Here is a 13,432-nt window from a genome sequence, read left to right as displayed (position 1 = left end):
CCTCCTGGGCTCCGGCGGCCCAGGAGGGGAAGTGCCTGGCCGGCGGCTGGGGTCCGGAGGCAAGGGGGCTGCCTGAAGCCCATAGCGCTCGGGCAGCTCGGCTCTTAAACAGAGTCAAAGAGTCAGGGGAGGAGCAGAGCAGCTGCAGCAGGGGAAGTGCCCGGCCGGCATTTTCCCGGACATGTTCGGCTTTTTGGCAATTCCCCCCTGGATGGGGGTTTGATTGCCGAAAAGCTGCACATGTCCGGGAAAAACCGGACGTATGGTAACCCTACCTCACACACTTTGTTTCTCTAATGTCCTGGGCCCAACATAGCTACAACGACACAGCAAACAATGAAATTAAGTACTGTATGTTATACAGGCTCCACCCAGTGGCTGAACATTATAATACAGCTTAACATTCTGTTACAGCTCCCTCTAAATTTTTACCATTCCTATTATTTACAAAATTTACACTATCACATTGTCTTTAAAGTTCAGCATGGATCAGTCTGTTAAGGGTCTCTGAATTGTACTTGTTTTCCAAACACATAACAACTTTGGCATCTGGCTGTCCAGTTGCTGCAACAACTGTCTCTGGTTGATTTGGAATCTGTCTTCTTCTTCTGCACATGCCATCTGTAGAGTTTGCTTTGATTGTTCTTTCTGAGGAACAAACTGTAGATATCAATGGTTTCTGTCGAACTCTCCACAGTTGATCTCGATCACATATAGTCTGGGCACTTCCATTATTTTCCTTTACAAAAGCTGGAGTTGTCCATCCCCTTTCTCCATCCAGCGTATCTACCTCTCCCCCCAGGTTAGTGTCATCCACAAACTTGCTGAGGATGCAATTCATCCCATCATCCAGATCATTAATGAAGATGTTGAACAAAACCAGCCCCAGGACCAACCCCTGGGGCTCTCTGCTTGATACCGGTTGCCAGCTAGACATTGAGCCATTGATCACTATCAGTTGAGCCTGACGATCTAGCCAGCTTTCTATCCACCTTATGGTCCATTCATCCAATCCATACTTCTTTAAATTGCTGGCAAGAATATTGTGGGAGACTGTATCAAAAGCTTTGCTAAAGTCAAGGTATATCAAGTCCACCACTTTCCCCATATCCACAGGGCCAGTTATCTCATCATAGAAGGCAATCAGGTTGGTCAGGCATGACTTGCCCTTGGTGAATCCATGCTGACTGTTCCTGATCACCTTCCTCTCCTCCAAGTGCTTCAAAATGGATTCCTTGAGGACCTGCTCAATGATTTTTCCGTGGACTGAGATGAGGCTGTGTGTGTGTAGTTCCCCAGATTCTCCTTCTTCCCTTTTTTAAAGCTGGGCACTGTATTTGCCTTTTTCCAATCGTCCAGGACCTCTCCCAACATGCCATCATATCAGCCAACTCCCTCAGCACCCTCAGATGCAGTGCATCTGGCCCCATGGACTTGTGCATGTCCAGCTTTTCTAAACAGTCCTTAACCTGTTCTTTCACCACTGAGGGCTGCTCACCTCCTCCCCATACTGGGCTGCTCAGTGAAGCAGTCTGGGAGCTGACCTTGTCTTGTGAAGACTGAGGCCAAAAAAAGCATTGAGTACTTCAGCTTTTTCCACATCATCTGTCACTAAGTTGCCTCCCCCATTCAGTAAGGGTTCCACACTTTTCTTGACCTTCTTCTTGTTGCTAACATACCTGTAGAAATCCTTCTTGTTACCCTCCACATCCCCTTGCTAGCTGCAACTCCAATTGTGCTTTGGCCTTCCTGATTACACCTCTGCATGCTCGAGCAATATTTTTATTCTCCTCCCTAGTCATCTGTCCAAGTTTCCACTTCTTGTAAGCTTCCTTTTCGTGTTTAAGCTCACCGAAGATTTCGCTGTTAAGCCAAGCTGGTCGCTTACCAATTTGCTATTCTTTCTGCACATCAGGATGGTTTATTCCTGCACCCTCAATAAGACTTCTTAAAATACCATCCTTCTTGAAATGGACAGCTCTCCTGGACTTCTTCCCCCCTCATATTAGCCTCCCAGGGGATCCTGCCCATCAGTTCCCTGTGGGAGTCAAAGTCTGCTTTTCTGAAGACCAGGATCCATATTCTGCTGCTCTCCTTTCTTCCTTTCTTCAGGATCCTGAACTCAACCATCTCATGGTCACTGCTGCCCAGGTTGCCACCAACTTCTACTTCCCCTACCAATTCTTCCCTGTTTGTGAGCAGCAGGTCAAGAGGAGCACGACCCCTAGTTGGTTCCTCCAGCACTTGTACAAGGAAGTTGTCCCCAATAATCTCCAAAAACTTCCTGCATTGTCTGTGCACTGCTGTATTGCTCTCCCAGCAGATGTCAGGGTGATTGAAGTCCCCCATGAGAACCAGGGCCTGTGATCTGGAAACTTCTGTTAGTTGTCCAAAGAAAGCCTTGTCTACTTCATCCTCCTGGTCTGGTGGTCTGTAGCAGACGCCCACCATGACATCACCCTTATTGCTCTTGCCTTTAAACTTAACCCAAAGACTCTCAACTTAACCCAAAACTCTCAACAGGCTTTTCTCCAGTTTCATACTGGAGCTCTCAGCAATCATACTGCTCTCTTACATACAGTGCAACTCCTCCACCTTTTCTCCCCTGCCTGTCCTTCCTGAACAGTTTATACCCATCCACGACAGTGCTCTAGTCATGTGAGTTACCCCACCAAGTCTCTGTTATTCCAATCACATCATAGTTCTTTGACTGTGCCAAGACTTCCAATTCTTCCTGCTTGTTTCCCAGGCTTCTTGCTTTCGTGTACAGGCACCTAAGATAACTAGCTGACTAGTGACTTCAGCAGTGTTAAGGTGGAAGCGGATCATGTGGCTGTGACGGGTTGGATCACAGAAACCCCCTTGGGAGCTGCCACCCGATGTGCAAAGACTACACCTGCTTCTGTTTTCCCTGCCAGCTCAGAACTCCAGCACCCTGTCTTGCTGAGCCAGCCACTCCTGTCTGGCTCCAGACACAGATCCAGGGTCTGAATCACTTGTCCCAAAGCTGCAAGTTTACCTGAAAACAGCTCACAGTAGTGTGCTTGTCTTTAGCACTCAGATGCCCAACTCCCAATGGGGTCTAAACCCAGATAAATCCGTTTTACCCTGCATAAAGTTTATGCAGGGCAAACTCATAAATTGTTCGCCCTCTATAACACTGATAGAGAGATATGCACAGTTGTTTGCTCCCCCAGGTATTAATACATACTCTGAGTGAATTACTAAATAGAAAGTGATTTTATTAAATACAGACAGTAGGATTTAAGTGGTTCAAAGTAGTAACAGACAGAACAAAGTAAGTCACCAAGCAAAATAAAACAAAATGCGCAAATCTATGCCTAATCAAACTGAATACAGATAATCTCACCCTCAGAGATGCTTCAGTAAGTTTTTTCTCAGACTGGACACCTTCCAGGCCTGGGCACAATTCTTTCCCCTGGTACAGCTCTTGTTGCAGCTCAGGTGGTAGCTTAGGGGATTCTTCATGATGGCTCCGCTCTCCCTCTGTTCTCTTCCCCCCTTTATATATCTTTTGCATAAGGCGGGAACTCTTTGTCTCTCTGGGTTTCCACCCCCCCTCACTGGAAAAGCACCAGGTTAAAGATGGATTCCAGTTCAGGTGACATGATCACATGTCACTGCAAGACTTCATTACTCACTTGCCAGCACACACATATACAGGAAGACTCACAGGTAAATACAGCCATCTGCAGACAATGGGAGTCATCAAGATTCCAAACCATCATTAATGGTCCACACTTTACACAATTACAATAGGCCCTCAGAGTTACATTTTATATTTCTAGTTTTAGATACAAGAGTGGTACATTTATACAAATCAGATGATCATGCTCAGTAGATTATAAGCTTTGTAATGATACCTTACAAGAGACCTTTTGCATGAGGCATATCCCAGTTACTTACATTCACTTATTACCATATTTTCTCTAAAACTATCTCAGTTACATTATATTGAATTATCAAGTTTTTATAAAACCATATAGACTGCACAACGTCACAGTGGCAGTCAGATGTGCCTGATTCTCCATACACAAGAATGTGAGTCGAGTTAAATTTTTGCACTAAAGTGAGTTGGATAGAGTTGGGGTGTGTACTGCTGGTGATGGAAGTGAAGGCCATATGGAGCACTGGAGAGTATGTTATCGCTAGGGTTATAGGCACCGTGAAGGTGGCAATGAATGCTGGAGATTTTTTATTTCATTTCTGATCTGCATGCATTAAGGCTCTGAGTGCCCTCATGCAACCTGAACGGTCATTCAATGTAGTTTATGCTTGGGTTAATAAAATAATAATAATATTAATATTAATAACTGATAATAAATATAGGGCATGAACTGCTTTCCACTGAAGTCAGTGACAAAACTCCTATTGAACTGTGCAGGAGCTGAGTTGGGCCCAAAGTGGGGAGTTGCTACCAGACTAGAGGACCTGAGAAATCTTTTCTAGACTTTGTCTAAAGCTGAGTTCCTTCCTTTTTGCTAGTGGCTGACAAAATCGGTTACCTGATGGGTCTGAACTCTGCTGACTTACTGAAGGCCTTGTGCTATCCAAGGGTGAAAGTTGGGAATGAATATGTAACCAAAGGACAAAATGTCCAGCAGGTACTGAGCCACTAGCTTTTGCTTTCCATTTTATTCAGACAGTTGTTTCAACTTTAGAGGCTAGCTGAGCTCTAATTCTTGCTATGGCGGTGTCTCTGGCAGGTGCACAATTCAGTGGGGGCTCTAGCTAAGTCGGTCTATGAGAAGATGTTCCTATGGATGGTCACACGCATCAACCAGCAGCTGGATACCAAGCAGCCCAGGCAGCATTTTATTGGTGTCCTGGACATTGCTGGTTTTGAGATCTTTGATGTGAGTTATAGCAATGTTTGCTTATTAATGAAATGTCCTACTTGTCCAAATTAATCAGCACTGCTTTGTGTTTTGAATGTTCAGTTTAACAGCCTGGAGCAGCTGTGCATCAACTTCACCAATGAGAAATTGCAACAGTTTTTCAACCATCACATGTTTGTGCTGGAGCAGGAGGAGTACAAGAAGGAAGGAATCGAATGGGAGTTCATTGACTTTGGGATGGACTTGGCTGCCTGCATTGAGCTCATTGAGAAGGTAAAGTGAAGTGTCTCTGGATAAAGGAAAAACAAATTTTCTTCTAGTCATTTTGGGTCAGACTGGACACTGTGTAGAGGGAGACTGGTTTAAAATCAAAGCTTTTTAATATGACCCCATCCCGAAACAAGGGGATGATTTCAGGAGAAGTTGGCTTTAAAAATCCCACTCCCATCTCTCTGCACCTTTAGGTGCCTAAATTCATTTGAAAAATTGTTCCTTCAGAGCCTGCAGTGCATTGACTTTCAGTAAGACTGAAGCTTATATGCATCTAATAGGTCACTTTTGAGAATGGTGCTCTGGAAAATTTACCTGCAGTCTGAATTTGCCTTTTGTTGTTGTTTTTGTTTCTACTTGTTTTTTTACTCCATGCATTTTAAAGTTTAGAAATAAAACTTTGGGGAGAAAATAAGACAATGACCAGGATTTATTTTCCTTTTAAAAAGGGGCTGTGAAAGAAAGGTGAAAAAATTGATTCATTAGATTTCAAGGTCAGAAGGGACCATTATGATCATCTAATCTGAACGCCCCTTCTCTGAGAACTTCCCCAAAATAATTCCTAAAGTAGATCTTTCAGGAAAACGTCAAATCTTGACTTTAAAATTGTCAGTGATGGGGAATCCATTACAATCCTTGGTAAATTGTTCCAATGGTTGATTACTCTCACCATTAAAAATGTGCACCTAATTCCCAGTCTGAATTTGTTTAGCTTCAGCTTCCAGTCATTGGATGGTGTTAGACCTTTCTTTGATTCTCTGCTAGACCGAAGAGCCGATTAACAAATATTTGTTCCCCATGTAGATATTTATAGACTGTAATCAAGTCACCTCTTCATCTTCTCTTCATTAAGCTGGTGTATCTCTTACCTATATGTCTGATGCTCAGGCAGGGCTGCCCAGAGGTTTTTAAGGGCCCAGAGCAAAATCTTAATCTTAAAGGGCCCCGCATCCTTCAAAAAAATTACCACTAAGACCAGGCCCTGGGAGGGGAAGGATCCTGCACTACACCACCCCAGCAGCAGCGGCTCAGCTCCTGTCCTGCGGGGCTGGGCCCAGCTCCCCACTTCAGGCGTTGCGACCTGGCATGCAGGGTCACAGCGCCACTTGGGTTTGGCCTGGCAGCCCTTTCATAATGACAGAGGGTGCTGGGTCAAATGTCTGTATGTGATGTTGTGTCCTGGTGCGCGATGTCACACCATGGCTCTGTTTGGGGGTCCTCTCAAACAGATGGTCCTGGGCAAACTGCCACTCCCTTTGGGCAACCCTGTGCTCAGGTACTATTGTTATGGGCATGTTTGAAACATAGCTGTTTCCCATACACTCAAATGTCCTTAACTTATAGTTAAGGTTGCTCCAGTCTATTTCTCACAACAACAAAGAATTCATAAACGACGGCAAACATTCATCTCAGTGTCCCACATTCACCTCGAATATCTGAGTTTCATACCCAGAAACCGACATGTGCCAGCGTTATTCACACCCACTGTCCAACTTCACACCAAGCATCCAAAATGTACATTCACACAGCCACCCAGCATTCATACTCAATATCCAACACTAACAGTTAACCATACTGCCCAACGTCCAACAGTCACAGAATGACGGTTTAAGGACCACCAGATCACCTCGTTTGTGATATGCAGGAGGTCAGGCCACCAGAACCACCCTCACACTAAACCCAACAACCAAAATTAGAGTGAGGTATTACATTCATGCCCAGCACTCCCACACAACCACCCACATTTATGCCCTGCGCTCAGCCACCATCCAGTATTCTCACCCATTAATCGCACCCAACAGCCACCGATCACATTCAACACCCAGTGGCTGCCCGATGTCTGGGTGATCCTGACACTGACTCTTGCAGCCCCTTTCCACCATAGAGTAAGACTTCATTTGCAGCGGCATGTGGCGCACAGACCCTGCACACCCAGCTAGCAGGGGTATCAATAGCAGTGTAGATGGTGAGGTCTGGCTTAGGAGGCAGAGTAAAGACATGCCTGAATCCTGTGGGTATATCCCTACACAGCTCTTTACTCGCTCAAGCTAGGCCTCCTCTGTCTACGTTTTAGCAGTGTAGTGTCCTGCTGCCTTTTCCCTGCTGCATGTAGCTACACGTTCAGCCTGCCTTTCACTATGATGTGTAACTACATGTACCCTACACGCTGCTGCCAGTGTAGACAAGTCCTTAGACGAGATCTGAGGCCATTTTACTAAATTTAAAACAATTTAGTCTGGATTACGAGCAAAATTCACAGAGATTTGTTTCTATAATACACTCTGGGACAGATCCTCAGCAGGTGTCAATCACCATCTCCAGCATAGTCAGCGGCTCTATGGTGGTTTATGCCATCTCTCCCTAGAGCAGCTTGGATGAAAACTCCATCCGAAGTGGTTGAACCCCCATCATTATCTCCCCAAGCAACGCTGGCAGCATCACTCTGCTGCTCCCCTATATATCTGAATGTCTCAAAATATTCCCATTTGGGCTGAAATGTATGTGCTTGGTTGGAGGGAACTTGAGCAAAATCAGTTTAGAAGCTCTGATAAAATAGTCTCCACATTAAAAAAATACTTTTAAATACTAAAACAATTCCCAAACCATCTGAAAACATCATACTTAGTATGTGGCTGTTCGGCAATGTGGAATCATTGAAATGTTCACCCCCAGCACTCACGGGAGTGAATCTGACCCAGCACATTTGATGTTTATCATTAAAGTCTTCAAAATTGTGGTTTTAAGTAATTAACATTAACAAAGGAGATACAGAAGTTACCACACTAACATTAGTGAAGCAAAAGACACCCTACATTTATAATAGCAACCACTATATAGTAAAACTGCAACCTCATCTCTGCAATGCATATACTGAAACCTTCCAGACAGATTCCTCTCTGGCTTTCACTTTTATTTCCATTTCTTGGAATGAAATGACAATAAAAGAAAAAGTCATGGGAAAGGAAAGTTAGTCATTAGCTATAGTGCACATCACTGACTTTATATGCAAAGATACAAAGATAGATATTGCTGTTCACTTCCCACAGTCACTATTAGTGGCATTGTTAAAGACACTGAAACAATATCCTATTCTGATCCAGACCATGATAATCAGATGATCACATCCGGGAGGCCAGTTTGTGATCTCTCTCTCTGTCTCTGTGTTGCTGTGTCTTTCAGCCAATGGGTATTTTCTCCATCCTGGAAGAGGAGTGCATGTTCCCCAAGGCAACTGATGTGTCTTTCAAGAACAAGCTCTATGACCAGCATCTTGGCAAGTCCAACAACTTCCAGAAGCCCAAGCCTGTCAAAGGAAAGGCTGAGGCCCACTTTGCCCTGGTGCACTATGCTGCCACTGTGGACTACAACATCTCAGGCTGGCTCGACAAGAACAAAGATCCCCTGAATGAAACTGTCGTGGGACTGTACCAGAAATCATCACTGAAACTGCTGTCCTTCCTCTACTCTAACTATGCTGGTACAGAAACAGGTACGCCCTCTTCGTGGTAGTGCAGGCATGTGCTCAAAGTGAGGAAGGCTTAGGAGCCATTGGCACAATTGGGAAAGACAGCCAGGTTCAAGTGCGGCAGACCTGGAGCAAACACAGCACAGGGAATCAGGAGACAGCGCTTTCTCAGGGGCCAGGCCAGGCTGTGGAATAAACTCCCCTGGGAACTAAGGACCATCCCAAACCTTCCCACCTTCCACTCTAAAGACACTTCTCTAACAGAAACATATGGCGACTGGTATAGATATGTATTGTCTTAAAAATCCCGAACAAACACTCCCTTCCCCACTCCCTTCCCCTGAGGAGAGGATGAGAGAGCAAGCATGTGACAGATGTGCTCAATGCACAACTGGAAAGCACTCACAGAGCATGGTGAGGAGTGTGGTGTAAGAACCTGTACAGAACTGAGCAATAATAATAATGCCCAGCATTTGTACAGTGTTTTTTAATGGAGATCAGTCAGTCATTATCCCTGGTTTACAGATGGGGAAAGTGCGGCACAAAGCGATGAGGTGACTTGCCCACAGTCACCCAGAATAGAGGTGGACACTCACCCCATGGGATACCCACAGGTCCTGGAGAACCAGATGCCTCATGGCTGCCCTATGCAGCAGCCAAGCCTCTGACACAGCACAGAAAGATATGAGGGAATGACAGCCAGGGGCGGCTCTAGCTTTTTTGCCGCTCCAAGCACGGCAGGCAGGCTGCTTTCGGCGGTGTGCCTGCGGGAGGTCCCTGGTCCCGCAGATTCGGCGTCATGCCTGCGGGAGGTCCGCCGGTCCCACAGCTTCAGCGTACTCACCACCGAATCCGCGGGACCAGCGGACCTCCCGCAGGCATGCCGCTGAAGGCTGCCTGACTGCCGCCCTCGCAGGGACCGGCAGGGCGCCCCCCGCAGCTTGCCGCCCCAGACACGCGCTTGGAGTGCTGGTGCCTGGAGCCACTGCTGGTGACAGCTGCAGCCCTCTGCCACTCCAGACACCCTCCTGTCAATAAACAGTCAGCCCCAGCAATACAGTTCCTGTCAGCTGCTAGATATATGTACCCTTCCGCCAGGGCTGCCGGCAGCAATAAGGTCTGGGTTTAATATCTCAGGGTCCCTTTAACATTATAAAACAAAAGCAGCTTGAGCCCCCACCCAGAAATCAGGGAAAACTAACCACCACCCCAGGTTCCTTGACGGGGCATTGCTAGCACTGAGTCTACTTATAACAAGAGAGAACTTTTATTAAGAGCAGAGGGAATACAGCCTTAATTTGGGAAAACACTGCAAGAATGATTACAAATTATGCAAACAATAAGTAAACACCTGCCCCACAGCCCTTTGGGCGGAAGTTATTTGCCTCAGTTTCCCACCTTGCAATGTGAAATTCCAATGAATGAATGTCCCTATAACACCATTCCCTGTTCCATCCACTGCACCCCACACGTTTTGTTGTCTGAGATCATTGAAGTCCTGAATCCAGGGATGCATTCAGATGAGTTCACCTCTCACCCCTGCAGGGATGGTTTGAATGAGGCCGCTGTAGCAGCTTGCCACTGCTGCCACCTCTGCCGCTGCTTGCTGCCGCCTCTACCTCCAGCTGTGGTGGCCTGCTCTGAGCTTCAACCATTTAGCCCAGAGATTACAGGCTTAGTGATTTCACCCCATAGTGGGGAACCTCACTATTGCTACAGCCTTTGAGTTGTCTTTCATGGCAACACTGGCCCCACACCAGATCTAAAGCTCAGTCCCTAGGCCTGCTCACCAGTGTTTTCAGCTCTAGTTATCACTGAGTAGAAACAAGAATCTCCATTGTGTCTTCGTTTCACAAGACTTAAACATGTCCAATTTTTTAAACCTTTCCTCATCATTTTATCAGTTTTGTTGCTCTCCTCGGGACTCTCTACAATTGATCCACATCTTTACTAAAGTGTGGCATCCGGAACTGGACACATTACTTCAGCTGGGGCCTCACCAGTGCCGAACAGAGCAGGACAATGGCCTACATTACCTTTGTTAACATTCCCCCTCCCCCCTATGGTATTAGCCTTTTTAGCAACTGCATCACATTATTGTCTCATATTCAATTTGTGATCCAATGTAACCCAGAATCCTTTGCAGCAGTTCTACCATCAAGCCAGTTACTCCCCATTTTGTAGTTGTGCATTTGATTTTTCCTTCCCAAGTGAAGTACTTTGCACTTGTCTTTACTGAATTTCATCTTGTTGATTTCAGACCAGTTCTCCATTTTGTCAAGGTTGATTTGAATTCTAATCTTATCCTCCAAAGTGCTTGCATCCTCTCTCAGCTTGGTGTCACCCACAGATTTAATAAGTATACTCCCCACTCCATTGTTCAAATTGTTTATGAAAATATTAAATAGAATTGGACCCAGGGCAGATCCTTGAGAGATCCCAGTGGAGATGTCCTCCCAGTTTGACCATTGATGACTACTCTTTGAGTACTTTTTTTCAAAAAGTTATGCACACACCCTATAGTAATTTCATCTAGATCACATTTCCATAGTTTGCTTATGAGAATGTCATGTGGGACTGTGTAAAAAGCCTTACTAAAATCACGATATATTATATCTATTGCTTCCCCTTCCCCCCATCCGCATGGCCAGAAACCTATCAAAGAGGGCAATTAGGTAAGAGAGGCAATATAGGCATTAAACACTCAGCCTTCTCGGTGTTTTCCATTAGTAGTTCTCCTTTCCCACTAAGTAGAGGGCCTACACTTTCCTTTGTCTTTCTCTCTAAGTTATTTCGTGCCTTAGCCTTTCTGATTTTGTCTCTACATGCTTGTGCTATTCTTTTGTTCTCCTCCTTAACGTTCATCCATGTTTCCACTTTTTGTAGGGTTCCTTTTTGATTTTAAAGTGATTACAGAGCTCCTAATGGAGCCATATTCACCTCTTACTGTTTTTCCTGTCTTTCCTTCACATCAGGATAGTTTGATGTTGTGCCTTTAATATTCTCTCTTTGAGAAACTACCAGCTCTAGTGAACTTATTTTTCCCTTAGATTTTCTTCCCATGAGATCTTACCCACTAGTTCTCTGAGTCTATTGAAGTCTGCTTTGCTGAAGTCCTTTGTCCTTATTCTGCTACTCTCACTCCCTTCTTTCCTTAGAATCATGAAACCTATCATTTCATGATCACTTTCACCCAAATACCCTTCCACCTTCAGATTTGCAACCCATTCCTTCCTGTTAATCTGAATCAAGTCTAAAATGGCTGTCCCTGTGCTTATTTCCTTCACTTTCCAAAACAAAAAGTTGTCCCCAATACATTCCAAAAACTTGCTGAACGTTTTGCTGTATTACTTTTCCAATAGATGACTGGGAGCTAAAGGCTTTTCTTTGTAGAGTACCTGCAAGTTAAAGTGTAAAAGCCCTATCTCCCAGCCTTCCTCTGCTGGTGAACTGAGCTGGCTAATTCCCTCAGACTCCCAGATGCCTTCATCCTCCCTGCCACTGGGAGCCAGCACACTTCTTAAAGTTTGGACCCCACACACAGCTGGAATGGGTGTCTCACCTCCTCTCACTCATCTGCCTCTAATCACTGACCTAATCAAAGAAACTGCCAGGCTCTCACTTCAAGAGCCTTGCTAAAATCTGGCACTAACTCCCCTAACTGCAGGGCAACTTTGCTTAGACAATCAGTCACCAAGCCTATATTTCAAACAAAGCAAACCAGTAAACCAGTCCACAGCCCCACAACTCGATGGCAAGATCCCAGCACAGAAAAGAGCTTCTTTTTTGCTCCCTAAAGTTAATCAATAGCAATAAGACATAAGTGCCCCAGCTGCTTTCATCTCACCAGCCATGTGCTGAGAACACTGCTTTTAGCTGCCGCTTTCTGGTCACAGGCTTACAGCAGTGTTGCAAAATATAGAGTCTTGGCTGGCTAAGCCGTACTCTCGTTAGACAGAAAGAAAAAGTTGAGGGTTAGAAAAGAGAAAATAAGTTGGGAAAGGAAAAGAACACGTAGGGAACGAGGGGTGGGGCAGGCAACAAAATCTCATTTCCCAGGTGGTGGTAGGGATTTAGCCGGAGCCAGTAGAGGTAGCAATGTCATCTGGGTCCCTCTCTCTGGCCCCATTGGGTCTGGACATCTCTCGAGATCAGAACAATGAAGGCCCAACAGTGTCATGGTGGATCACAGGGTCCCAGGAGATGGTCGGAGTTGTAGCCATAATAGTGAAGCTCACTCCTTCTGGCTCTCCCATGTCCCAGTCAGCAGAAGTGGTCAATTTCTTCCAAAAAGTGTTTTTTTTTTTAACCACCCCAAAAGGGAGCTGATTGTGGTTAACTGATTTCTGGTCCCATACTTCTCTTGTTTACCAGACATGATCTTAATCCAGTCCTTGAGTTGTATCAATAGTCTTCCTTATTTGGACTAATCCAGTCTGTCTGTCTCCCTTTTACACTTTTCCCTATCACCATTTATTGTTATAGGTTATTGTGCCATCTTAGGAACTTTCATTCACTTTTCACAGTTTGGGTAAATGTGGAGGCTCAATCATTACACCATGACCCAGAGAACCCACGCAATGAGAAGAACACAAGCTCCACAGCTGATAGCTAAGTCCATGGCCACTTTTCTGGTGGCCCTCCCTCCATCTTGAGATAACACTGGTGAAGCAAAATGTGGCTGCATACTGCCCTGCACCCCCCTCTGCAAGGAGGAATGTACCAGTACCCCTGTAGAGCACCCAGTGCATTAGTAAGAGCAAATGACTTTGATGGCTTGAATACTAAAAGAAGTGAGGCTGCTCCCAAAGCTAAAATTCAGACAGCTCCCCGCTAA

At 45.4% G+C, this 13,432-nt stretch overlaps 1 protein-coding gene across 1 annotated transcript in view; it reads left to right on the top strand.

The window, feature by feature from the left end:
- LOC117887360 (myosin-13) overlaps positions 1 to 13,432 on the top strand; it is a 68,655-nt gene that overhangs the window by 17,505 nt on the left and 37,718 nt on the right. Inside the window, exons 11-14 of the mRNA XM_034789900.1 lie at positions 4,507 to 4,625; positions 4,728 to 4,877; positions 4,962 to 5,132; positions 8,310 to 8,619. Of these exons, the coding sequence (XP_034645791.1) occupies positions 4,507 to 4,625; positions 4,728 to 4,877; positions 4,962 to 5,132; positions 8,310 to 8,619 (750 nt within the window). The remainder of the gene's footprint in view (positions 1 to 4,506; positions 4,626 to 4,727; positions 4,878 to 4,961; positions 5,133 to 8,309; positions 8,620 to 13,432) is intronic.

This window comes from Trachemys scripta, chromosome 14 (genome assembly GCF_013100865.1).
Source record: "Trachemys scripta elegans isolate TJP31775 chromosome 14, CAS_Tse_1.0, whole genome shotgun sequence".
Taxonomy (NCBI): Eukaryota; Metazoa; Chordata; order Testudines; family Emydidae; genus Trachemys; species Trachemys scripta.
This window is presented reverse-complemented; position numbering and strand designations above follow the sequence as displayed.